Raw genomic sequence first — 27315 nt, forward strand, 5'->3', positions numbered from 1 at the left:
AGCAGCCCCAGCGCCGCCCTCGGGCCGCCCTCACCGCCTCCCGCCCCGCCGCACGCGGCGCGCCCTCACAGGCTGCCGCGGGCCGCTGGCCCCGCCCCCCGGCGCCGGCCCGCCAATCCCGAAGGACGATGTGGCTGCACGCGCTCGGGGTGCTCCCGCCCCGTCCCTCCCGCCTCCCGCCTCCCGCCCCCGGAGAGGCCGCGCGCTCCACGCGTGGCGGCCTGCGGTTGGCGGCCCCGCGGCGGCCAATGGCGGGGCGGCACCTCAGAGCGGCCGGGCGCTTCTGCGCGCGGCGGCGCCGCCGCTTTCCCGCCGCCGCTCCGGCCGATGGCGCCCGTGTGCCACCGCGGCGCTGCGGCCGCAGCCGCCAGGGGTCCTCGGGGGCGCCGCGGATCCCGCGAAATCCGCGCACCCCGCTCCGGCGGCCCTCGTGACGATTGTTGATTGGCGACCGCGCCAAGCACGTGTTGAGGCGGCAGCCAGTCAGCGGGCGCTGCGTGCCGCGAGGGGCGGGGCGAGCGGCAGGAGCGCAGCGTAGGGAGCGGACGGGCCGGGCCGGGTCGGGTCGGGCCGGGAGCGGCAGCGGGATGAGGATGCGCGGGCTGTGGGTGCTGGTGCTGCTGCTGGGGCTGGCTCAGATCGCCCTCCTGGCGCGGGGCGCGGCGGCACAGGAGGAGGATGGCGACGGAGGTGAGCAGGGGCCGGGCTGGCAGCGCATGCTGGGTCTCCCCGCGGGCGGCGGCGGCGCGGCCCCAGCGCTGGGCGCTGCGGGGAGCGAGCCCGGGCTGGCGGAACGCCGCTGGAGCCAGAGTGCTCCTCGCAGGCCTTTCTGCAGGGCTCTGATCCCGTCCCGTGAAGGCGCTGAGGTCTGTGCGAACCGCTTATACCGGCGCTGCTCGTCTGTCCTGCGCCATGGGGCGGCTCTGCCTCGCCTCTCCCAAGCAGGGAGTTAACAGCCAGCTAACAATTAGCCATGTTGGCAATCCCCGGCTTCTGAATCTCCAGGGAATTTGTGATTTCTTTATTCCGACTTCTGTCGGACAGATTGCGATTTCATTATGCGGAGAGGGACTCTTCATCAGGGACTGTGGTGATAAGACGAGGAGTAATGGATGCAGATTGAAAGAGGAGAAATTTTCTTCCTCGATACGAGGAAGAAATGCTTTACTCTGAGGGTGGTGAGACACTGGCACAGGCTGCCCAGAGAGGTTGTGGATACCCCAATCCCGCTGTGTTCAAGACCAGCAAGCAGTGGTCTAGTGGGAGGTGTCCCTTCCCATGGCCGGGGAGTTGGCACTATGAGATCTTTACAGACCCGTCCAACCCTTAGCATTCTATGGTTCTGTGATTGAGCACTCTTTTCCTTGCTCCTTTGTTCAGGGACTCTGTGCATTCTTCGTGTTTCAAACTGATTTTTTTTTTTCCCTCACAGAAGGAAGTCCCATTGTTACCATCTTCTTGGTGCTCTTCCCACTGTCTTTGGATTTCACTGATGTTTGGATTTTCATTGACGCTCCTTACCAAAATTAGCTGAAACAAAGCTACTCAGGCTCATTGAGTATAATGCCTGTATGTAGGAGGCAGACATTTGAAGGTGTTTCTTTTTTTGTTTTTATGTTTCTTTCATGTGGATTTTGGTAAATTATGCATCTTTCATATTTCCTACATGAACACTGCTGTATTTTAAGTATTAGAGGGCTTTTAGAGAGACTGGACCCTGCAACTTCTTGCTTGCCTAACAGGCACTAAAACTTGCAGAAGTGCATTTAGATCAGTTACCCTATTTGTGTAACTGACTGTACGGTCTGTAGGATAAGGGTGAAGAGATTTGTTTTAAATGTTATGGCATCTGCAGTAAAGAGACGGAGATACAGAATCTTCCTGTGGAGCTTTTTCTTTTTTTCTGTTGTAAACTGGAATACCATTTTTCTGTTTCTCTCTGCTTTTAGCTAGAACACGGTTTTGGTTTCTTTGTAACATGTGACAAAGCCCAGTGCTGATTTCCCCTGCCACCTTCAAAGGGTGAAGTAACACCTGTGATGTTACAGTGTTACCTGTGGCTGGCAGCAGTAGCTCAGCTTCTTATGGGCCTGGCTCTCATCAGTATTTCCCATGCTTGCTGTTCTTCTCATTATAGGAGTTCTTGGGATCAAAGGTACACAGTGATGGAAGTATCTCCTGCTGTGTGGAGCTGAACACTAATCCACTGCCCAACTTGAATCGTTTTCCAGGTTCTATTGTGTATCTTGAATTTGTATATAGATCATGAACTAGGCTTTACAAGCCTTTGCCTTAAAAATGCACATAATTGGGGATTTCAGTTTTTGCCCTTGGAATGCAGACTTGGGTGAAGTGGAATAAATTTAGTTTGCAACCAGGAAGTAATCTTATGCGCATTAATTGTTGGGGAGATGAAAAGTTCTGAGCAAACCCAGCTTGTTGCACTGCATGATTTGGGAAACGAGGTTTGAGCATACAGGGAGGTGAATATGCTGGGAGTGAGGTTAGCCTGGATCCTGACCACTACACCCTTAGCATCCTGATGATGGGAAAGGATCAAAGGATCATGCAGAGGATCCACCACAGAAAAGACTGAAAGGAGCTGATGATATTGAAAATCTTTTGAATCACCTAGCAACACATGATGAGTCCTGAGTTCTGGGTTTGTGAAAACTGAGCTCATCCAATCAGGGAACAGTGTGCTACTCAAAAGGAAAGTTTCAGACAGAATCCCAAAGTCATTGGTCTGGATGCAGCGTTTTTTGAACAGGATCTGCTTTGTTTAAGAAAATGTTACTAGGCCGTACTTCTGATAAATGCTGACTGTTCAGTGAAGTTACTGTAAGAATTAATTTCAGAGTAGCTGTCATCCTAAAGAAGGCCTGCCAGCCAGCATCATCAACTTCAAGTCTTAAAAAAGTACCTTCTTGATCATTTTTATTGACTTGTGTAGTAATGTGTTGAAATTTGTGGAATTTTTTTTTTTTTTTTTTTTTTTTTTTTTAGTATAGGAGTAGTATATCCATATTTAACCAGAGGACAGGTTTTAGCCACAACTGTCACAGCTGTTGGTTTGTCCACTGGCTTTTCCTGTCACTTTAAGAAACAAAGATATTCAGTTTGAGGGCAGCTGTTTTATTTTAATGAGCTGACTTATGTAAGTATTTATTAGCTACTTCTGCCACTTTAGGTGTCAGTTAGATTCATTCTGTTCTCTTGAAATTGTAAATCTTTAGCGCAAAGCAAAGTTTCTTGCTCTTAATAGGAAAAAAAAAGTTCTTCTTGCTTCCCTCGTGGTTGGGTCCCTGAAACAAATCTTTCAGTCCCAACAGTAAAGGGATGGCAGAGGTAGCTATGATAGCCCTAGGTGCTGGTGAAGCTGGAAGCTACAGAAAGTAGGTCTTCAGGCTTAAGGACCGATATCTAAATGTGCTTAACTTTCTTTTTAGTGCACGCCCTCCTTAAGCCGTTTGGGAAAAGGTGGAGTCCTGCTGTTGCAGTGCTATTGTCCTGCCTCCATCTCCAGGGAGGAGGAAATGGGTGTGTGTAATGCCCATGACAGTGTGTCACTGTCAGGGAAGTTTTACCTTCGCAGGCTGTTGCAGGGAAAGATACAAAAGTATTTCTGTGAGGGATGGTGGATCTAATGGTTACATTTTCCACCAGTGCTGGATGTTTTTGCAGGTGATACCTTGTTCTTTCTAAAAAACAGGTGCCACTGTAGCTGCTGTGGTCTTTGTCTTTCTTGGGGGAGGGTAGTGAGCAGAGTGAGCAGGAACAAGGGTCACAACCTGGTGGATAGTTTGAGGTGCAGGAGCAGAACTGGCTGGCTGGTTTTGCTTGCATTCCTTTGTGTCACGAAAAATCATATCTGAAGCAATTTGCCAGGAATGCAATGGCTGGGAATTAAGGCACAGGCCAGCCAGGAACACCCTGTGGTGAAACATAGCCCTCAGAACTGCTGGGCACCCGTGTAAGGCACAAGTTTTGCCTGCTGAAGCCCTCTGAAATCCAGCTGTTTCACCGGGGCAGTCCTGCAGGTCTGTGAAGCATGGATTCACTCAAGGGTGAGCAAGTGCTGCAACACAGGAGGCATTGTCTGCTTGCAAATAATGCTTTTAGCTGCCTCAAAGATCAGGTGAAACACTAGTACTTGATAAAGAAACCTAATCCAGCTGACTACTGTTGTGTGATAAATGATCTCCTGTGATCTCTCCCCTCATCAGAAGCTTTAGTATTTTCGTGCTACATGAATTTGACCTCTAATTAAAATAAACATATTTTCTCCAAGAGCCCATATTGTTTCCTGAGAGCATATAGGCTTGTTTTTGTATACTTTCTTCTAAACTAAAAATAGCTATTGTAATTTAATGGCATAATTTTATCCATGGTGAGGTTGATCCTAATGTCTACTGTTGGTCTGAGAAAAGTGGATTTTGTTTTGTTAGCTTTTTCATATCTGAATAGCACATATTTATCATTCTTAACTTTCAACTTCCTGATGAAATCAGAATATTTTAAGAATACTGCTGCAGTAACTCCTCTCAGGTTAGTCAAAAGGCAATGAAAGTTAAATAGAAAATAATTGTAAACAAGAAACCTTAATCCCTTTTTTCTTTTGTTAATATTTTTTAATCCTACTCCTGGGACTCCCACTGGTTGAAAGGGACTGTTTTACAGTCATTGTTTTACAGTTTTCATTTGGTATGAGATATTTTCATTACTTGTTCTGTAACTGAAATTCTTGTAAAGTCCTTCAGGAAGGTCTGGTTTCCTTGAAAGATAGCAGTTCTGTTTTTTTTTTTTTTTTTTAATAGTTTAAAGGAACATGTGAAAGGTCAGATTTTGAAAAAAACATCTCAAATTCCAAGCCAACAAAGAATGAACCAGCAGAAATGTGCTGGCTTCAGCTTTCACATGCTAATTTTGCTTTGGTAATTTAACAAATCTTCTTTCTCCTTTAAAGGCCTGTTCTGGACCAGTGGTTTTGGTCTTAAAGGCCTCCCCAAAAGTTCTTTGAAAGAAGAAGCTTTCACTCCTTTTTTTTTTTTGTAGGAATACTACCTGGCTCCTGCAGTCAATTACTTGATTTTATACTCACTGCAGCCTGGTGCTGATCCAGAGCAGAGTGAATGATGCTCCTGTGAGTGGAAAGACTCCTCAATGAATAGCAGACCTGAAACATCACTGTAACTGAAAGCAAGAGTGGCAGAGGCAGATGGAGCAGTCAGGAAAGAAGCACAATTTTGAAGTGCTGCCTCCAAACCACCTTGATAGTAACAAAATTGTAACATTTGGGTTTATAGCAAGTGTGTCTGTTTATTAGACCTTCAGACAGGCAGCACATAGCTGTTGTGGTGTTACAGGTCTCCTGAGCAGGGGTACAAGGGAAGCATTGGGAACAGATAACACCTGCTTTTTTGGTGTAAGACACTAATTTTTCCAACTTCAAGTTGGCTACACTTAAATGGCAGCTGCTCTGTTGCATGATGAAGGGGCTCTGTTCGAAGTTCAGGTATCATCTGTGTGCCCTTCTTGCCCAGCAAAACGTGTCTCACTGCCCACATTTCAACAAGATGTCCATCAAACCTTGGTGGCAACTGTTGCATAGATTTGTGTGCTTTAATTCTTCTTGTGTCCATTTTGTTAGTTCTCCCTGAAATGTGAAATACCTGTTGATACTTTACTGAAATATTAATATTGTTAACTGGTGTGGTGTGGACAAAATCAAAACAGTCAAACATCTGAGTCCAGGCTCTTTGCAAACTGAGATAGCTGTCACTGTATGTGGAGTAGAAACTAATTCATGTGGGTACATTTCTTAACCACAGGAGATATCTAATCCATCTTCAATCTGGTACTGTCACTTTAATGTTAAACTTGACACAATTAATCTGTGTCATATTCTTACCTTTCCAGAATCTGTTGCAAAAGAAGCTGATGATGATGGTGATGATGATGAAGAGGATGACGAAGATGATGATGATTCTGTAGTTAAAGAAGAAAATGGTGTATTAGTCTTGAATGATGCAAACTTTGACACCTTCACTGCAGACAAGGATACTGTGCTGTTGGAGTTCTATGCACCATGGTGAGTTCACAGCAGCACCTCCATGGGTGCAGTGTCAGAGGGCTTCTCTGCCAGGACAAGCTCCTAAAAAGTGGGCTTGGGTTGCCATTTTAAAGATGACAAAGGATTAACTTGCCTGCAGGAGATGCCCTGGACTCTGCTATAGTCAAGAAAAAAGCTGGTTTTGGTGGTGGGGAAGTACCTTTTTTCCCACCCCTGTACCATGCAATAACCAGCAGCCTGTTCCTGTTCCACAGATGTTGGTCATACTGAGAGATCCCATGCCTAGGGGAGCACAAGCCTGATTCTATCCCTGTTTTATGCCTGTCAGGGAACAAAAATGGTCCCAGTGAGGCCCAGAAAAGTCAATGCAGTGTGGTCTTGCAGCCTGCTATCATCGTGTGCCAGTGCTGGACCACTGAGAACGTGTGTACTTGCTCATCTAGATGGAGTAATGAAGGCTTCCCTAGCAGGGTAATTGCTGGAAGGTTTTCCTTTCCAAATTCACATTTTTGTCCTGCCAGAAGGGTATGGTATGGTTAGGGACACAGCTTTGTTTGTATTACCAATTTAAGCAGTGCCTCATACATCTACCTAATGATGGCAGTTCTGCTGGCATCCCAGGGTATACAGCACCACTGGTCTGCTCCAGGGAGCTACGATGGACTTACTTGCATATAACCAAGACAAAGGATTTAGGCCAGGATGTGTCTTCTCTTGCATTCTTATGTTCAAAACATTAGGGATGGTTACTGGGGGAAAACACGAGTAGAAGATATTTTCAGTAGAGTTGCTGAGTTAGTGTTGCAGCCAGAATCTCTTTTCCTTTGTGGCTCAGTGATACAAAAATTACTTACTTGTTGGTCCTTCTCCAGCCTTTGAATAGAGGGGGGAATATGATCTTTCTTGAGGTGGAGTTGCATTTTAACTTGTGCCATTCTTGTCACAGAGAATCCCATCCCTGCTTGCCTGTAGGCACTAATTCTGCAGCTGTAGTTTGCCTACATGGAAACTAAACATGAAGTTAAATTTATCTGAGCAGAAGGATGTGTATCTTCATAGACTAAACACCTCTTCTATTTTTCTACTCCCCCTCCTGCCAGCTGAGATGCTAAGGAACACAGGCTGCCACACACTTCTTTCAGTTTTCCTATATTTTCCTGGTTTCTTCTTTAGCTTGTCAGGCTGTATTTAGCATTTATTATGCTGGTATCCTTGGTCATGCCTGCTTTTGCAGCAGGAGCCTCTGTTCTCCCCAGAGAGTTCTGGTGTGGCCAGAGAGGGAGCAGATGCTGTGTTACCATGGTGGGTGGGAGATTGCATTAGGCCAGCTTAACTGCTGGTTCATTTTCTCTTTACTCCTATTTAGAGTGCTAGGGAGAAGCTGAAGTTGAATTGAGACCATATTTGTCAGGGGCAGGTGGGGGGGAGGAAGGAAAGAACATAATGCAAGGTTTACAACTTTGTTTTAAAAACAGTTGTTGATTTTTTTACAGTGGTTTTATAAAGCATATGGCAATACATTCCACATTGAATGAAAATTAAGAAAAAGGTTTTGATGTGAACATACAGTACATTAGCTACAGTTGCTCTCTATCTCTCCATGATCTGAACATGTAGCAAGACAAACATTTCTGTGCTGATGATGTGAACATCTGCCAGAAGGCATCCTGGAAATACAGAGCAGCAGAGCACCTCTGCATGTCTGTCATGCATTTACATACCTACTTGTGTCTTCCTCTGACAGGTGCGGGCACTGCAAGCAGTTTGCACCTGAGTATGAAAAGATAGCCAAAACTCTGAAGGAAAATGACCCTCCTATTCCTGTAGCCAAAATAGATGCTACTGCAGCCACTTCACTATCGAGTCGTTTTGATGTCAGTGGCTACCCAACCATCAAAATCCTGAAAAAAGGCCAAGCTGTTGACTATGATGGATCTCGGACGGAAGATGGTAAGCACCAGTCCTTTGCAGTTCCCTGTAAGAAAACAAAGTAGCATATGATCTTGTTTCTTACTATGTGGCTATTTTGAAGGACTCTGATCTTTAAATATTTATCTTAAAACAAGTAATGCTGAAATTTTCCCCGTTTTCTCAACAGGCTGCATGCTGGAGGACAATTTTGTGGATAGTGGGTAGTGCTGTTACTGCCAGAAGGTTTCTAGAAACATGACTTGACTGGAAGAGTAGACAGTCTCATGTTTGCTGAAGGATCAGCCAATAAACATTTGATCTATATATTGACTGTATAGAAACCCACTTGTATTTTGCTTAATTAATATGCCCAGCTCTAGTCAGAGGGGGAAAAACTACCTTTTCTGTCTGTTTTGAGATGGAATTCAGTGCTGCAAAGTACACATCTGTGCTCTGCATAAGGCACTCTATGGGGTGAAGAGAAGACCTTCTTGGTAATGCCAACAAGGAAATAAGGGATAAAGGAGCTTGATTAAGAAAGTGTTTTCATGTAAGCTTGATGTGTAAACATTGGTCCAACACTGTGCCTGCCACTCTGTTTTCAAATTCTTGAATTTGACATGCTACTGGTATGATAAAATGCATGATTGCTAATTGGGTTATTGAACTGTATTTCAGCTATTGTGGCCAAAGTCAGGGAGGTTTCTGACCCCAACTGGACCCCTCCACCTGAAGCTACTCTGGTATTGACCCAGGATAATTTTGACGAAGTTGTGAACGATGCTGACATAATCCTGGTGGAGTTTTATGCTCCATGGTAAGCAAGAAGGCAGTCACCTGTATTTGTCTAGCATAGATGGCCTGAACACACTTGGTTCAACTGTCTTCTGTTGTTATGCCTCGTTACACACCTTTGCCTCATGCAAAGCTCTGGTATACCTCATTTCTAATCTGCACCTGGGATCATGTTGCAAATCACTAGCAGACTAGGCTAGATCTATGTCTCAGCAAGGTGATGTCCAAATCTTCACTGGAGGTTCACAATATTTACTAATTTGGGAACACACTGAGGTACTGAAAACCAAAGGGAATTGGTCCTTAGCTTAAAAAATGGCCTCTAAAAATGAAGCTACCTATATCAGTGTGAGGCCAGGCACAGAGGCCAGCTTCAGGTTGCAGAGACGCATCTTTCCTAGGCTGAAGTGTGCTCTGTAGATTCAGTCATCCCATTTCTGCATTCTGGAAGTCTTAACTCTTCCACTTCAGGGGTAGAAGGTACCTGGCAGGCTTAATGACTTGTAAGAAGTGCTCTCTGCTGTCCCTCCCTAGGTGTGGACACTGCAAGAGGCTTGCTCCAGAGTACGAGAAGGCTGCCCAAGAGCTCAGCAAGCGCACGCCTCCCATCCCCCTGGCTAAAGTCGATGCCACGGCTGAAACGGAGCTTGCAAAGAAGTTTGATGTTACTGGCTACCCAACTCTCAAAATCTTCCGCAAGGGCAAACCTTATGACTACAGTGGTCCGCGGGAAAAATACGGTACTGCAACTTAGGCTTTTTCTTGTTTTCTGAGGGCTTGGCCACAGATATTTTGATGTAACTTGCAGACACATCAAGTCCTGTATCTCTGCAGCACTTGCAGATTTGTTAATGTCATAGCAGCAGTAGCTGGGGAAAACTGAAAAATTCTGCTCCCATACCTACACAGGATATTTAAATTTGTCTCTAGTCTTCATTAAATCTTTTGGTGGTAGTATCAGCTCCTTTCAATATCAAGTAATAAATACACATGGTGAAGCAGTGGCAGTATGGGTAAATGGGCAGGTTTTAATTATACTGGAATGCGCCTTGAGGGCTGGCAAAAATACTCAATATTAAGTTTTAATTAGACTTAAGACTATTCAAGGAGCACTTTGGCTCATAATAGGTTCAGGAGACAGTGAAGGGTCTAGAATTTCAGAAAGGAGCATTGCTTGCAAGATCAACTGATATTCATGGATTATGTGCTTTATCACCTCTTCTGAAACCAACCTGAAAGGGAATAGTCAGAAATACAACTTTAAAAACTTGGAGTGAAATCTTGCTGATTTGATCTTTAGGTTATTGTGGGAGGGCTGCACAGGAGGAAAGGTGTTCATGGGAAATGTGACATTAAACATTTTAGATGGAATGCCTGAATCTTTCAGTTCAATAAATGTTCTAAGCAACTTTTTGGGGGTGGGTTTCTCTCACAGGTATTGTCGACTACATGATTGAACAGGCTGGTCCTCCATCCAAACAGATTCAGGCTACCAAACAGGTACAAGAATTTCTGAGGGATGGGGATGATGTCATCATCATTGGTGTCTTTAGTGGAGAGAATGACAAAACCTATCAGCTCTATCAGGAAGCAGGTAAAGAATGTTTTAAAATATTAATGGAATATATGTTTTGTTGGGATTCTGCCTAGGACTTTGGGCATGGAGAGATCATTTCTGCTCCTAGAACAATTGGGAGGGTTGGGGAGGAGAAGAAGTAGTAGGAGGAAGGGTGATCTTCTACTTGTACTCAAAAAATAAGCTCACACCAGATTTTGAGGCTGTAACTAAAGTGTCAGCCAGCCACAGAATATATCTCTGCTTGGTAATTGTGTCCCTAAAAACATTTGGACTAAAGAGGAAAGAAAATTCTTTCATGAGGAACAAACCACAATTTCTTGGCTTAAAGCCTGGATATGTTTGCTGTCCGTTACTCTTGTTTCATATCTGGCAGCCCAGAGTCAGTTGTCACCAAACTCATTTGGGATGAGAGGCCTGGAGAAAGGATCATCATCCACTTCTCAGTGTCAGTTTAGTTAGACCATTCCTGGCAACCTGTCTATGTCTGATTCTGAGGCTACTGTCGTAGTTGGATTAGGAGCTGATTTGTTTGCTTCAGCATGGCAAGATACAGAACTGTTTCTCAGGCTGCCCCAAAGCAAATAGTTTGGCTAGCTGACCTATTTGGGGAGAAGCCAAGAGGTAAGAGATTGACAAAAGAATAATATGTTTTGGAAGCTGTTCAAGGTGTTTGTGTGTAGAATAACGCGCCAAGTGGATGGGCTGTTGAACAGCATTCAAATAGTGCTGCTGGAATTGTATGTATATTCACATGCTTCTCACACCTGGATGAGAGCTGTTGTCTAAGACTGGGTTGTTCTGTGTCACTTGGAGAACAGGAAGAGTGTTTCCTTACAGTTACAGTCTCAAGATCTCAGTTACAGGCTGTCAGTTCACTTTCTAATGACTTTTCCTTCACCCTAACCTTAATTTTTCAGCTAATGTTTTGAGAGAAGATTATAAGTTCCATCACACCTTCAGCAACGAGATTGCAAAACTATTGAAAGTTTCTCCAGGAAAACTGGTTGTCATGCAGCCAGAAAAATTTCAGTCAAAGCATGAGCCCAAGATGCATGTTCTGAATCTTAAAGTGAGTAGATGGTCCAGAGCTAAAATGTTTGTGTGTGGGATTGAAGGTTCTCTTTCTCTGTAATTATGATCAGTTGGCATCTTCCTGTTGGAAGTACTCCCACTAGATATTTGAGTCAACCTGTTTGTCCACTGAAATGATGCTTCTTTTTTAAGAGGACTTTATGAAATTAATCCAGGTGTTATGTTTTCAAATAATAATTTGTCCATGCAATATTCGGTGCTCAAAGGTTTGAAGAAAATGTGGTGACAGCCTTGTTTTTATAACATGTCCTTCCCTCTTTTGCATTCATGTGTGTCCCAGTATTGGTTTTTTAGTAGTGTATAGGAGAAATGCTGCTTAAATCTGTTTGTTTGAACTTTTTTCACTATTTCTTTACAGGACTCTACAGAGGGATCTGAGATTAAAGAGCATGTGCTAAAACATGCTTTGCCTCTAGTTGGTCATCGCAAGCCTTCCAACGATGCCAAGAGATACTCCAAGCGTCCTCTAGTGGTTGTCTACTACTCTGTGGACTTCAGTTTCGACTACCGTGTTGGTAGGTTTGCTACATTTACCCTTCCTTCACTTTGAGAGGAAGCAGGCACTAAATAACTAGAAATTACCAATTCTGTCCTGTTCTGTTTTGTCAGCTACTCAGTACTGGAGAAGCAAAGTCCTGGAAGTGGCTAAAGACTTCCCTGAATACGTGTTTGCTGTTTCTGATGAGGAAGATTATTCTTCTGAAATAAAAGATTTGGGCCTGCTTGAGAGTGGAGAGGATGTCAACGCTGCCATTCTGGATGAAGGTGGCAAGAAGTACGCCATGGAGCCAGAAGAGTTTGACTCTGATGTGCTCAGGCAGTTCGTGGTGGCATTCAAAAAAGGTACAGTTTCTAAAATAGGGTTCTCTAATCTATTTTGTTTACGCTTCCAAGAGTTTCCTGAGGCAATGGCTCCAGTAAAAAGAGCCTGTTTTACGAGCCTAGAATGTTCCTGTGGCTTAAAGTGTGAGCTGGTCATTCGTATTTAGGACTATTATATTGAATCATGGGTTATTACTTTGTGGATGGACAGCCATAAAAAGAGGAGAAGGGTTCTAGGGAATTGCAAAAAAACCCTGTTGCCTGTATTTCACAAGGTTATTGGGCCACAAGGTCACCAGTTAACTAGCCTGTGTTTCATGCTGAGGTAAGTTCATTTGCTAGTGAAGTGATTTTCCCTGGCAGGAGGATGTACTTCTGCCCTTTCTTAGAGGAGATTGTAAGGGGTGTTCTTACCACATTCTAATGGTGTTGTGTGTTTTGCTTCCTTCTAGGAAAACTGAAGCCAATTGTGAAGTCCCAGCCAGTGCCAAAAAATAACAGAGGGCCTGTGAAAGTGGTAGTGGGTAAAACTTTTGATACTATAGTGATGGATCCAAAGAATGATGTTCTCATAGAGTTCTATGCCCCATGGTGTGGACACTGCAAGAAACTAGAACCAGTGTATAATGAGATAGGCAAAAAATACAAGAATGAGAAAAACCTGATTATAGCCAAGATGGATGCTACGGCCAACGACGTGACAAATGACCACTACAAAGTGGAGGGATTCCCCACCATCTACTTTGCTCCAAAGGACAAGAAGAACAACCCAATTAAATTTGAAGGCGGGGACAGAGATTTAGAGCATTTGAGCAAATTTATAGAGCAGCATGCAACAAAACTCTCCAGAACAAAAGAAGAGCTTTAGATAAGATGAGGGTGGAAAAGAAAAGTTGTTTGTACAATGTAGTTAAAATCAAGTTACTGACAAAACTTGGTGAGAGAAGAATTAAGCAGTTTTGAGCAGTAAAGCAATTTCAGTATCTTTTTTTTTATATGGCAGATGAGTTTTTTTTCTGGACACTGAACTTAATACTCTAATATGAATGTCTTATGTTAGTTACGGTTTTGATCTTTGGAGAAAAATACATCCTTTATTTTTTGTGACTATCTTGAGCTTTGTTCTTTGACTCCAATGCAACTGTTTTTAAGTTAAAAGATACTACCAAAAAGAGAGAAGCAGATCCCTCAGACAAACAGATTTCTCTTATTTGTTGTTATGGTTACTGGGGGGAGCAGTCTCTTCAGCTAGTCTTTTCTGTTATGTTTCTTTGTACCTATTCATATGACTCTATCACTGTATTTATAGCTGAGGATAAGAATGGAGGTTGTCTAAAATGTAGATGAATTATTCGGTCCTACTGAGATAAGACACAGGGACTTGCTAACTGAATGTTCTAGACCTGTTTTAGCTTTGTGGCTCTCTGTAGAGAGGGTGATGCTAAAATAGCAAGTTTTTCTAATGTACCTCTCTTTACTAGTCCTTATTGACCCATTTACATCTTAGTCTTCCTGAATATGTTTTGGAGTAATTGGAGTATGGCAGAAAAAGAGCATCTGGGATTCTGATGTCAGATCTGTGTGTTACTGTCTCCTTTTCTTTTGCAGAGAGGAAAGTTTGATAGTGATTCTTCTTTGGGCAAGCAGACTGAGACTTTCTAATGGCCTTTATTCCTCTAGCAGATATTGCAAGTACAAAGAATAATCACATCCTCTTTGTGCTCCCCTTGGGAGTATATGCATTTAAAAGTGAGTTTTTATCTTGAGTGGCCTGGTTTAGATATGTCTATACATTTATGGGCCATGTTGAGGCTGTAGACTTATGAGCTCTAGAAGCACTGTTTGCCTCTTCTCAGAGCTGTGATGCTGCGGTGTGTGCAACTTGAGTGTCCCTGAGGCAGTTTTGATTCACATTTTGTTTTACAGGTAGTTCTTCTCCTAGCAGCACTGTTTTCTGTCTTGCAAAATATGACCAGTCTTCCTTCAGTAATTGCTTGTTGCGTTAGCTTTTAGATTTTTGGAGAATGTGCAAATTTAAACCAGTACCCAATCTTTTTTTTTTTTTTTTTTTAATTCTGGGGAGATGCATTCTTCTGTGTAGCAAGGATAAACCAGGATAAACAAGCATGTCCAGGAGGTGGCTGTTCAGGTAGAGTCTGGGGACCCAAAAGGGACTGCTAGGAAGTACATAGTCCTTATACTTTCCTACTGTGTCCTTCCCTTCTGCCTTAACAGGACACTGTCCCCCACTGTTAACAACCCACACAGCAAAGCATAATTTTTCTTGCAAAAAGCAAATCAAATTATTCTTGCAGAGGTGTATGGGACTGCAGGAAGGCTTTCCCTTAATTAATGGTTTAGCCAAAGATAGTGAATAAAGCTCACCAGCATATTATGAGTGAGAGGGACAGTATCAAATCTCCTGGAAGTGCTGGGCTGTGCCTGAATGCTATTCAGCTCCTATTCTTTATCAGCAAGAGCTGGGAAATGTTAAGCAAGTGTTAAAGCAGTGCCATCATTTACCTCAGGCCCTGGCATTGTCCATCTCCTCTTTTCACATTAGAGGGCTTTCTATTGTCCTTAAGTGGACAGATGGCTGTTAAGCTTAGGCAGTATTTCATCTACAAGACTCTTACCAGATAAAGTGCATTATCTTCCCATCTACTGTCATTTCTTTTTGCAACTCTTCTGTAGAGCTTTCAAAAGCTATAATCCATTCTAAATGTGTTGTGCGGGCAACAGGAGCAAGAGCAGACTTAGCTGAGCACCAGAGGTGATTTTTTTTTTTCAGAAAATATACATACAGGTCAAGTAACAAGTTCTGTCCTATCTGCCAGTGTTATCAACTCAGTTCTTCAAAGAACTAGGCATAGGCTTTTTAAACCAGTTCTTAAAACATAGTTGAGGTTCTATGCCTAAGAAAATACCTCACACAATGCTGTGGGGAGCTAAATTGCTCCTTTTTTAGTTGATTGCAGACTTAAAGGGTTTATTCCAAAACAGCTGCTGTCTAACTTACAGGGGGATATGGATAAATAAGGAACATGTAGAAGGGAGGGTGAAGAGTCCTTTATTGATGGTGAAGGACTTCAGTCAGGGTTGAGGCACCATTCTCCTTGGGACAGTAAGGGTTGAAGTTGAGCATGAGCATTTCTTGCCTCTTCTCTGACAGATGCTAAATTATTAACATTGTCATTGCCAATGCTGTACTGGTTCTTTAAGCTATGTCCTCCCAGCAGAAGCCAACCCCTCTCTGGGTTGAAACCTCTACAGCCTCCAGGGAAACCTCTCTGGCAATAGAAGACACAAGGCCCAGGGGAGTGTCCTAGATGTGCTTGCTCAGTGCTCCTGCCACCTCTCTCTCTCCTCCTTGCCTTCACAGGTGGAGGCGGCCTAGTACATAAACAGTTACTTCAGTATGGTGCTGAAACACCTGACTCTTGTTCAGGAGCAGTAGTGCTTAAGTCAGAGCTGAATAGGAATACAGTAACTAGTAGTGCTTTCAGCTTCTTGACAACAGTGAGCTGCAAGAGCAGGCAGTGTTACCCCAAGCAGGTTATGAGCAGTAGAGGGAAAGAGGATTTGTTCCATCCTTACAATGGTGCTGCCTGACCACATTTCCTGTGAGTCCTTGGCTGTGCCACTCACCTTGGCATCTGCATGTCATAATAAATGCATTTATAACTCCCCAGCGAGATGAGGATACTCTTGCCTCTAAGCTTTGGGCAGAGTCACGGTGGAAAGTAAATTGCTTTCCTTAGTTCAAGTATCCTATCCTTTGCTGTGTGCACTATCAACATCACATGAACCCGCTGTAAAACTCACTGGGATGGATACACCGTGAGGTCTGTTATCTCTGTACAGAAAGTGATATTAATGTGACTGATGCATTCTAAGGAGAACAGGTCATACCATATTTTAGAATTTGTTAAATGCATTATGCATGTCTGTTTTTTCCTTTCTGAGGCATTAGGCTGCTTTCCTAAACATCCTAAATCCTTTTATTAAAGAGTTACTTAAATGCTACTGATTAGCCTTGCTGTCCGCTTCTTACAGAAGAAAAAAAAAGTGCAGTGCAAGAGAATAAGGGAGCTCCCCTCACTTGCTCTTTGCCACAGCTGTATGAGCATGTGACTTCATTTCTGATTATGGTTCCAGGTGGAAGAGATCCTGCGGTTTATGCTTCAGCACAGGATTGATTTGTGTAATATTAAAAGTCCACAGAGCCTGGCTTGGTGTATCTCCCACACATGCATCCTCTTGGAAACAAATTTATTAATGTAAACTGTAGTACATCTTAAAGTAGTCAAACTTAGGACTTCTTCAGGGTCAGCTCCTTTCCCTGAAGGGTTAAGAACTAAGGTAGGTAGCAACCATAGCACAGCTGGTGCTCCATGAGGAACAAATTTGTCTGTACTGTGTCTGTGACAGTAAATACTGGCCTGGGATCTTGATATTGCATTAAGTGATTGTTTTTTTAGTAGTGGAAGAGATTTGTTAACAGCAGAAGGTTTGCAATTGAGGTTGTTACCTGGTTTCTACTCTCAGCAATTTTGTATGTCCAAACTGCTAATTATGGTAGTGCCTGGATTATGGTATGGCCCAGGATTTGGCTGGTGGCAAGCAGGAAAGGCACTGCAGAGCTGGTGCCACAAAGTTTTCTCTGCCCTCTTCTGTGTGAAGCTATGTGCTGAGGAAACAGGTTTCTGGAAAGTAGAACATGAATAAATGGTACCGGTTAAAGGCTTCTCAGAAAGTAGCATTTACTGTAGTGATCAGAGTGCTGTCCTTTCTTTTTTGGTAGGCAAGAGAAGCCAGTGCAAACTGTTTGTGCTCCAAAAGGCCTTTGCTGACAGCCTGTATTGGTATTGGACACTGGTCAGAGGGCTGACTGTTGCAGTCTGTATGCTCAGCTCTTGATGTGGGTAGTGAGTAAGCCAAGCCCTGTGGAAACTTGTGTAATCTGCTTATCAAACTGGTACAGACCCTTGTATTTGTTATGAAATTTGGCTTTGGTTTGCTGTGTTTGAGTTGCAGAACTCCATTTGTCAGTGCAGATCAGGGATCTATGAGCAACCCTAGCAAAATTCAGTGCAGTAGCATTTTGGATCAGTTGCTAGGCATTTCTAAGACTTCAGCACAGCTTGAAGTGTCACAGGAATCACTGCATGTCACTGCAGTGCATTTGCTAGGGGAGGGCTCTCAGTTGCTGTCTACAAAGAGCTCCCCTTCTTTTCCTGCCTGGACCCATGGTAGATTGTGTGTAGCCATGCAACCACCGGCAGAAGAAATGTTCTTCTTCCACGCACTACCTGTCTTCATATCTGCCCAGAATCCCACTCACAAGTCAATTGTTTTCATTCAACATCCTCGGAGGTTGCTTTGCACTTGAAGCCAGTTCCTTTACAGAGCTCTGCCTGCTCTCAGGCCATAGACTGATGTCATGTTAATGTTAGTGCTGGATTTTCACATAAAACCAGAAGCAGCTGGTTTTATGTGAAGCCATTGTACTGTAATCTGTCTAAACTAGCTCTATATGTACCATGAAAAATAAATTATCATATCTGTAGAGTCTAGATGAGGCTGGTTGGGTCTGGAAGGACATGACCACCCTCCTGTTTCATTTTTGCATCCAGAGAGAAAGGAATCTGGTCTGTGAACTGCTCCAAATCCTTACATTAAAAAGGTGGGAGTTTCAGTTTCAGAAATGCTGTTCACATCCCAAGCTGTGTGTGACTTGTTTAACAGAAACATAAAGGAGATAAGCTATATTAATCCAACCATGCAAATAAAACCCTTGTCACAATCAGTGACCTAATCCTCTGAAGGATTTCCACAGTCTGGGGTTTTGAGCAGACAGTTACTTCTTCATAGTGAAAGCTGACACTTGACAGCCTCTCCTCCATTTATACCCTTCTACTTGCCTTTGTCTAAGTTATAGTGGCCTTCCTGAAATCTAGTATGCTTTGCCTCACAATAGGAGAGAATTGTTCTGCAATACAACCTGGTAAAATCCTGCTCAGAATGATAAAAGCAGAGTAAAAAAAATACAGCAGAAGGTCATCTCAGAGGAGGAGAAAAAAGTAATTTAAAAATTTTCCCTAAAGTTAGAGAAATCAAGGCTAGACAGGGCCATTTACTCAGCTAATCTTTTTGATTTACATATCAGACTACAAGTTCTCTGCTGTTTGCTTTCCATATTCAGCCTATTAACTTGCATTTAACCTATGGGCCTGTTCCAAACAAAGTGTGCAACACAAACAAAGCTTCATAGCTCTGCTGAGTGCTGCTACTGCACTAACACTGATTTCTGAGCCACAGAATGCGTTCAGGAAAGGGGATGTGCCACTAGAAATTGGTACTACTGCTTTGAGTAAGGAAGGCAGTTTTGCATTCACTTTGCCTTGTGAAATATTTCATATGTAAATTTTGATGATGCCTTTGGACAGTGGACTTCAGTGATGTGTTTTCATGTGGGGGTTGGCTCTTCTTTTGTAATTTTGAGTTGGTTTTGGTGTATTTCAGTCTCAAGATACCTACTAACATATAGCAAGTAAAACTCCACTAGTTTAATTAAGCCGTAGCTTTTCCTAGCCAGCAGATTTCCACAGAGGGCCTAAAGACAAGAGGGTTGAGCTTCATTTAAGCTCCTTTCCCTTAGCCTGAAGGAGCAGTAATAGAGCACCTGACTTCAGCAGACGCAAATTGAGAGAGCTGTTTACTGGTGTACTAATGAGTCCATGGAATTGTCAGTGGCCTTACTATAATCTGCCTGTCTCTTTGTTTTTCTCAGAGATCACCCTTAATGTTCAATTTGCACAAACCAGCCAATCTTTAAATAGAAAAATCACATTTTAAATTAAAAAAAGGGTCACAGTGGGTTTGTTTTTTTCATTCTTTCACTTCCAATGTGCACCATAAAGGTTAATGATCTCCTTGAAGCATGCTGTTTGCCATAGCTACACAGCAATGGGTATAAGGGTAGCACTTGCTCATACAGGAAATTGTCCAAAAGAGCTGGTAAGGATCAAAAAATCCTCCTTTGATCATAGTGCTGTGGTAACAGGTTCAGTGGTAAGATAAAAATCAGTGTTTGTTTGGAGTTATTTTCCTAACAATGCAGCTTGTTTTGCTGAGAATTATAGAAATGGTCAAACTTCAGTGTCACAAGACATCCAGTGCTTGAACGCTTCAGCCTGAAGAGGAACTGTGGATATATAAGGAGCAAGTCATCCTCTTGTGCATGAAGCACTGCACTTTGAACGGCCAGACCTAAGTCGCTGGTGGAAAACATACTGCTTGGAAAGGAAAGAGGAAATTAGGACAATGTGTGAAGATTACTACACATATGTAAATGAATCACAATCAGTACCAGGCAATACAGCTAATTACATGTATTTGTTGCTAGTAAGTACAGATCAATAACTATGTGAGAGGAAAAAAAGCAAGAGAAAACATTTAGCCTGAGACATGCATCAGCTCAGATATAAAATAAGTAGAACTGTACAAAAATATTCTAGTGAAAATTGTAGATTTTGGGCTACTGTTTGGAGGGAAAAAAAATAACATTGCCGCAAAACTCTTTTGGTTTGAAACATTCCTTGCTTTCATCTGGTGACTGGCTGAAATCAATAACCAATTTAGACCATGCACTTTAATAGTGATAAAATAATGACATTTTCTGACTCAACAGAGTCTAACAGCAAAATTAATTTCTTCAGACACTTTGACTTCAGAGAATCTGTCAACAGCATTCATAAGTATCCTGCTACACTTATTTGTTTGCCACAAGAAATGAGTGGTTAATGAGTGGTTGTCTTCTGTCTATGATATTTCTTTTTTCCTAGGTCGACTTTTCTTCCTTCTACTAATTTGAATCCAGTGTTAATCTTTCAGAATAAACAAGATCTGTCCAACACTATGGATGCAACAAAGTTTTCCTGATGCCAAGCCATGATTTATTAATTCCAGTAAACGATTCAGTATCAAAAAATTAGGTGACTGGCACCTGCACTGGAATGTAAAGCCTGAAGTTTGGTATCTGGAATGCACCTATGGGGTAAAAATCTGCCTGGAGGGAGAGAATCAGACAAAATCCAAAACAAACAGGGTGGTGAGTAAAACCCAATGAGGCTCCAGCCAGCAGAAAAAGGCCTGAAAGCTGCCTCTCTTTCAGACCTAAACACATTTCTTGAGGTCATAGAACTGTGCCTGCAGTCTGTTGTGATTGTCAGCATAAAACTCCCTCATGGAAAGTAGATGCCTTATATCAAAGAATTTATCTTTGAGCATCAGATGTGACCCTCCATGCTTTTACAACAGTGGTTAGACCTTCTGCCCAAGGCCAAGTAGATGCCTCTCTCTTCCTGAAACTGCTCAGATGTGCATCTTTTCAGACAATACTTTAGCTCTCTACCCATCAGCAACAGCTATGCTGTCCCTTCTCCCATCTCTGTTCTACTGCACCTGTCTGACCAGGTGTAGTTTTGAAAATGAGCTTCCTATACTACTTCTCAGAGATGCTTGGCAACACTTTTAACTGTCCTAAGTGGTATGTATAAATAAATGCTTGTAGCCAGTCCTATCTCTATGGCACACCTCTGCTCAGAGCACCCTGCTGTGCTTCTGGCGTGTCACCAGGTTAATCTAAATTAACCAGGTTATGTTCAGTGCTCTGGAGGCTGCAGGCAGTTCCTGGCAGGCTAAACCACCAAGAATTTGGCTGGAAATGTGGATATTGCAATAGCAGGCACTGTTGTAAATATTTTATAAGAGGAGGAGTTTTTGGCAGTGCTGGGGTGCTGTGCTTTTCCTTACACTAGACCTGAGAGACTGGTGGTGATGATCAAGTGCTGCGGGAGGGTCTGCTTGGGGTGCAAAAGACTAGTCAAGTGCAGTAGTGGGAAGGGGGGAAAGAGAGAACGAGGAGATCAATCTGTAACTGACTGTGAACAATCAATTGAGATACCCCACTACCTTCGGACCAGCCAAAGGGTAAGGTTTACCGCAGGGATATTTATATCTCCGCTGGAATCACACCAAATACGTTATGGCTACCCCTAAATATTCACCCGTCGTTTTCCACTGCTCAGGCATTCAGGTCTCTATTCCTGATAGCATGATGAAAGCCACGGTTGCAAAGGCACGCCTTTAAGCACAGAAAAAATCCTTTCCTTCACGCTGGGAGACCCCGCTGCATTCTGGGAGAGCACTATGGAAATCACGAGTCCCGCCCCTGCCCTCGCCACCACCTCCCTCCGCCCTTCCCGGGGAACGGCGCAGCTCCGGAGAGTTTCTCCGTGCGCCTCCTAAGAGCTGGCTTTCCCCCCCTGCATCTCTTTACTGAGTTTTCTAAAGATAACTGAGCTTCCACTGGGTACATACAATTACCGTTCGTTTGCATCTCCCTCCCTCGGATTGTTTTAATGGCTTTAATCGGTGGAATGGCAAAAATTCCATTTCCGACAGGGGAGGAAGGGAGGGGTGGAGGGAGAGCATCCCTACCTGCCAGAAGCAAGCTCAGCTGTGGAAAGGAACTTCATGTCTGAGATTTTCCCTTCAGCCTATTTTTTAGCTTCTTTTACGTGTAATGAATGCAGACATCAATAAGCACTGATTAATCTTATTTATTTTCCTTTGGGCTTCTCTCTCCTTCCTCAAAAGGGTTGCTTTTGTTATAGAATTCATAGTCTCTTCTGCCTAGTGGAGCCCTGATCCAGGCACAAGGACATTCTTTCCTTAGGTAATTATCAGAAGGAACTGGTAGTTAATCTCTCTGATTGCTACCTTTTTCCTTCCCCAAAGGCTTGTCATTACTGAAGGAAGTTCGGTTTTCCTGGACTTGGAGGAATTCCTGGGTTTTCTCTCAAGGTCTGTGAGTACTTTTCTCCATGCTGTTGGTGTAATTCTTCATTGGAAGTGTTTCCATAACTAACTTCAAGGAATGTTTTGCAGCTCAGTCTCTCTTCAAACTCTTGAAAGTTTCCTTGGTATGAGCATAGATGCTGGGAAATATCTGTCCTGGTCAAATAATTAACAGGAGAACAAAGAGTTTTATCCCCATAGTCCTGCTCTGGTGAGTGTATAGCGAAATGTAACATGACCAAGCTGCATGGGATTTTAATGCTCACCACAGAAAAGACAGGAATATTTGGTTCTTGAGTTTCCAATACATGTGCCGGAGGAGACAGTCTCTCACCCACTGCTATGTTTCCATCTCGTCTCCTCCTTTAACCCCTGCAGAGACATGGCAACAGGTGCTTTTTTCCTTCTGTGGCCTTGCAAACTGCCACTAAAATTGCTACAGTGTGACCCATGGGGAGGAGCCCCAGTCGGAGCAGTGAAATAGCTTGTGAAAAAAACTAGTGGCTCCCTTGGATCTGGAGCGACATGCAATTATGGAACCTGAGATAGGTAAAACTGGCTGTAACAGGAAGGAGATTCATTACTCTGTCACAAAGACGTCTTTCAGAATGGTTCTGTGTCACATAAAGAATTATCAGCTAGATTAACTATCTCAGCAGCAGTAGATCCTGAAATACAGAATATGTAAAAGCAGAGAGAAATCCTCCAAGGGCTGGATTTGTTGTATTTTGCATGGAATCATATGATATTCCCTGCATTTTCTCCTGAATGTTCATTTTCTGAAACGCTGAAGATACCCATCTATAAAGAGGAGAAATAGTGATAGGGTGGGGATTAACAAAGGATAGGCATTTAAAAGTTTGGGTGGATTGCTGGTAGCGAGCTTTTTTTTTCCTCTTTTTTTTTTTTTTTTATTTTTTTTTTTTTTTGACACAGGAACAGCAGTATTATTAGTTGTCCAAAGCTTAAAACCTTTCTATCTGATCTTTACCTTGTATTTTCAGAGCATGACTGAGAAATATGGCCACAGATGATCACTGAGATGTTAAGTTCCTGCATGTTGGTATCAATTTACTCTTTCTTCTTTCTATTCTTTAGTCTTTCTATTTTTCCATTAGAAGAAAATCATGGACTCAGATTTTTACCTGACCAGCTTTCTCTTTTGGAACCAATAACAGACACATAAATACAATCAGACGTGTGGCCTAGTCCTCCTGCTTAGAGTGAGAATTCTAGAACAGCAGAAAGTATTGAAAATTATTTGGAGGCCATGGTGCCATTCACTGTGGCTATAGAAATTTCCATGAAAAAAAGAATTGTTTGCAAAATGGTTTATTTTATCCATAGTTGGGCTTCTCTGAAACTTGGAGATTTTTTCAAGGGGATGTTCTAATGTACTATAGCTGTTCTATTCTAACGAATATGTATGATGAGTTTCTATTTCGTTTTACTTTTATGGTTGCTGATAATTAGGTCTATGCCTTTAGTAAGTGTAAAAGAGTATTTCTTTATTAACATCAATTACTGTTAGCTCTTATTGACATGGAAAGAGCACCCACATGTCTCAGCAAAACCAGCTCCCCCTCTGACAGATGACAGTACCAACAGCAGGCAAGAGACATTTCCCTGCAAGCTCCTTAAGGCATAGAATTAATGCATTCTGATTTACAGCAGCTCCAGGCCTTGGAGTATTCACAGGGCTAGGATAGTGACAGGGAATGATACACACTTATTGCTGCACATTCTGAAAGCACATCTCTTTTACGTGTGTAACCTGACGTTATTTTAAATTGGTGAGGAACAACTTCTTAAATTACAGATCTGTGTTTTCAAGACAACAGAGAAAATTATTTCATGCGACACTGTTAGCAGCATTTCCTTCTGAGGCCAAGTGAGACATGGTTTTCCCTTTCTCAGGGTATCAGTCCTAAGAAAGATAACCTGTATCACTGTGAAAACGTTTTGTGTGTTCTGGGGTGGAAAAAAAGCTGTGAAGTACCTGAAATTACACTCCATGTCTCTTTTTTTTTTTTTTTTTTCTTACAGAGCTTCCATATAATTTAGATATTGGGAAGACTCTCTCCCCCTTGGGAATTAATTAAAATTATTTTTTTTAATCTCTGTAGACTATAGGTATTCGTATATTCAGCCTTCTAACATCTCTCCCTAGGGAATGCTTGCTAAAGAAACAGCTCAGCTTTTTCAGCAGAGGTAACAATGTTGCATATTGCAATTATTATTTCTTACACTAAGCATCTAAGTTAATACTTCCAGAATTCGGTTTAAACAACAAAACAAACTTCTAGTGAAAGGATAACTCTGCCTAGAGAGAAGATACTTTCTCTAACTGTACTTTGAACTGTGCTCTCTTCAAAATGTTTGTTTTGCTTTAACAGGAGAATGTTGTAATCTGTTAGTTGTATGGTATTTTTGTAAAACTCTGCTAAAAGAAATTGAGCAAATTTCACAAGAAAGTTGGTAGTGTTGCAAGGAAGATTATTTTTTGTTTATCATTTATGACTCTTGCATGTTTATGGTGTAGATATGGCCAAAGTGGTGGTGTTCGGTGTCTAAAGACTGATGTGGGAGCTGGGAAGGCAACAGTTTTCCTTTTGCAGCTTATTTTGGGGACATGGGTGCTGCATGAGTGTAAACAAACTTTTGGCAGAAACATAGCACTGTTGTTGTCACAGGCTGTCCAGCAGAAGGTAAAGGTACTGTGCCAGGTGCAGCAGGTGCCACACCTCTGGGGAAGGACAGGGATGGATGGAAAGCATCAGCTGTAGGTCCGAGGAGCCCATCACCCTACACAAGGGTCCCTGTCCCACTGAGTGACTGTCCCAGCAGGCAGAGTTGTTCTGCCACAGTGTGGTGCGACTCCCTGGTGCTGCAGGAGGCAGGATATTTCCTCTTCTCCAGAGGGAAGGAGCTCTCTGACTTGCACCACTGGGATTGATTGCTATTGACTGGATTTTGTCTCCCCAGTGAAAATTTCATTGGTCTTAATTAAGTTATCTTAACCTTTCTTTCTTGGTCTGCTGAACTCCACAGGCCTGAGATGTAGAAAAGCAGCGGCTCCATAAATAAGCTGCTCTGATCATAACAAGAACTATGAGTCTGTGATTAAAAATCCCTAATGAAAATTCCACTTGGGTGATCAAACTAAGAGCAGATGATTGCTATCACTGTCACTGACCTTTCTATCACATTCATTTATGTGAGACTTGGCTGTTGCAGTTTATATCACAGTAATAAAAAGTTCACTAGAATTTGCTTTATAATCTTCTGGTAACTAATATTCTATTTTTTTAATTGATACCCTGAATGATTAATAAAACCAGCCTATAAAATTTTATTTGAAACCTAGCACCCAGATACAAACTTTGTAGTTTCAAAGTGGTATGAAGGCAAGGAATTTTCCAGAAGAAAAGTCATCACATATATACAAAAGCACTTGGTGTCATTTTTACTTCCTCAAGTTAAGTACAGTGTTTTAAAATGTCTTGAGATGAGAGCTGTATTTAGCAGCAATTTATCTACTGGTCTAATGACTGCAAAAACCACCAGGAGACATAGTAAGCAGAGCTGGCTGACACATCCTTATTGGACTCCCAAATATGTCAAGTTAGAAAGTCTGCTGCATCTTGCTTATTTAAAAGGTTTCTTTAAAAATTACTGTGCTTGCTTAGAGGATGCAGCAAGTGGTAGGAAGTGTTTAGAAAACAGAATCAAGATTGGGTTTCCAAAGCGGGAAAACCGAGAGAAAACTCCTCATGAAAGCAGAGCACACTAGGATCATATAATGTAAAATAATAGAAAAATATAAATGTGTCTGGATGCAGTGATGAGCAATGGAGGTGCCTTTCCTGCAGGACCGTGGGGAGGCAGGCAGCACCTCAGCTTGGGACAGGCTCTGGCCAGGGCCAAATATGTGGCTGAAAGCTGGGATGAGGCAGAGAAGAGAAAATTGGCATCAAGGCCTGGCTGCCCAAGAGCAAAGGGGGCTGCCAGCAGGACAGGTGGGCAGGTGACAAGCAGGGAGGAGGCATGATGGCAAAAAAAAAAAAACAGTGTCAGAAAAGAGATGGATGCTTCCTGCACGTCACAGAGAGGCCCCTCGGCTCCCGGCTGCCCACACACATGGCCATTGGGCCATGGCTGCCGGCAGTGCCAGCTAAGGGAGCGGGGCTGGCATGAGGGCAAAAAGGGTTTTTCCCAGCATTTGCAGCCCTTTCTCCCCAAAAATATGCTGTGTTGATTTTGGAACCAGCTTCATAATTGTGCCCTCTTGGCCAAATGCCTTCCAGGACACCTGCTAGGCAAAGGTGGGTATCTCAATGCTGAGGGAGCAGGCAGGCTCTCTGCTGGGATCCCAGCGGGAGTTTGTGATGAATGGCTTGGTGGGGGGATGCCTCACATACTAATTCCCATCATTTAACCCAGCTCTCAGCACTGTCCCTGGTGTGGATATCCCTTGAGATTTGGAAGGGCTGTGGTTTGGATGGGAGGGCTCATTCTGTGATTCAGACAGAGCTGAGTGTTTGCAACCACCACACCCACTGAAAGGAAAGGGAGCACATTTAGTTATTACCACGGTGATTAGCAGTGTTAAGTTAAATATTAATATCTGACAAAGGAGTGTTATTGGAAGGTTATCTTTAGGCCTCATTAGGAAAAAGTTTCTACACCCTTGGAGAAGGGTTGTAGTAGCACACCTGTAACAGGGAAACTTGGAACTGGTAAAGAAAATCCTGAAGGTGGGAAAAAAAATAAATCTATGGCAGCATGCAGGTTTCTAGTATATTCAGGCATATTCATGTAATTTGGGTTTTTGGAGAGGTAGATGGGTCTTGATTTCCAGAGCTGTGCCTGCAGATCTTGTGGTGCAGTCGCAGTGTGGGAGCACAAGAGAGGTGTCAGCGCCTTTGCATGTTCAGCCTGTGGGCGTGGTTGGAGGCAGGTTGTGGAGTGGTGATAGGAGTACATGGTACAACTTTGCCTCTGCAGCTCAGTCCACAGAAGGAGCCTTTTGTTCGCAGACTATACATTTGTGGGGCTATAAGGCATTTATGAGGTAGCTGTAGCTGAAAGGAAGGCAGCGGAAAAAACCCAAAGAGGAATGGAAGAGAAAGGTCAACAGGAACAATAGCATTTTAGCCAGAAGGATTTAATAATTAAG

General features: G+C 43.0%; 1 protein-coding gene across 1 annotated transcript; it reads left to right on the forward strand.

The window, feature by feature from the left end:
• The first annotated feature begins 547 nt into the window (after positions 1–547).
• Positions 548–13382, forward strand: PDIA4 (protein disulfide isomerase family A member 4). Its single transcript, XM_053944047.1, has 10 exons — positions 548–690; positions 5920–6091; positions 7818–8023; positions 8663–8801; positions 9314–9519; positions 10215–10373; positions 11276–11427; positions 11809–11965; positions 12060–12293; positions 12725–13382. Exons 1-10 carry the CDS (start codon positions 588–590, stop codon positions 13138–13140), a joined length of 1944 nt encoding a protein of 647 aa, XP_053800022.1. The 5' UTR covers positions 548–587; the 3' UTR covers positions 13141–13382.
• The last annotated feature ends 13933 nt before the right edge of the window (positions 13383–27315 follow it).

The sequence above is a fragment of the Vidua chalybeata genome, chromosome 1 (genome assembly GCF_026979565.1).
Source record: "Vidua chalybeata isolate OUT-0048 chromosome 1, bVidCha1 merged haplotype, whole genome shotgun sequence".
In the NCBI taxonomy this organism is placed as follows: Eukaryota; Metazoa; Chordata; class Aves; order Passeriformes; family Viduidae; genus Vidua; species Vidua chalybeata.

Bases quoted from the DNA above. Each gene is read 5' to 3' on its own strand.
- PDIA4 (XM_053944047.1), top strand. From the start codon at position 588: ATGAGGATGCGCGGGCTGTGGGTGCTGGTGCTGCTGCTGGGGCTGGCT. The intron at 10,374-11,275 runs GTAAAGAATGTT...TTAATTTTTCAG, and splicing joins TCAGCTCTATCAGGAAGCAG to CTAATGTTTTGAGAGAAGAT. The intron at 11,428-11,808 runs GTGAGTAGATGG...ATTTCTTTACAG, and splicing joins TGCATGTTCTGAATCTTAAA to GACTCTACAGAGGGATCTGA.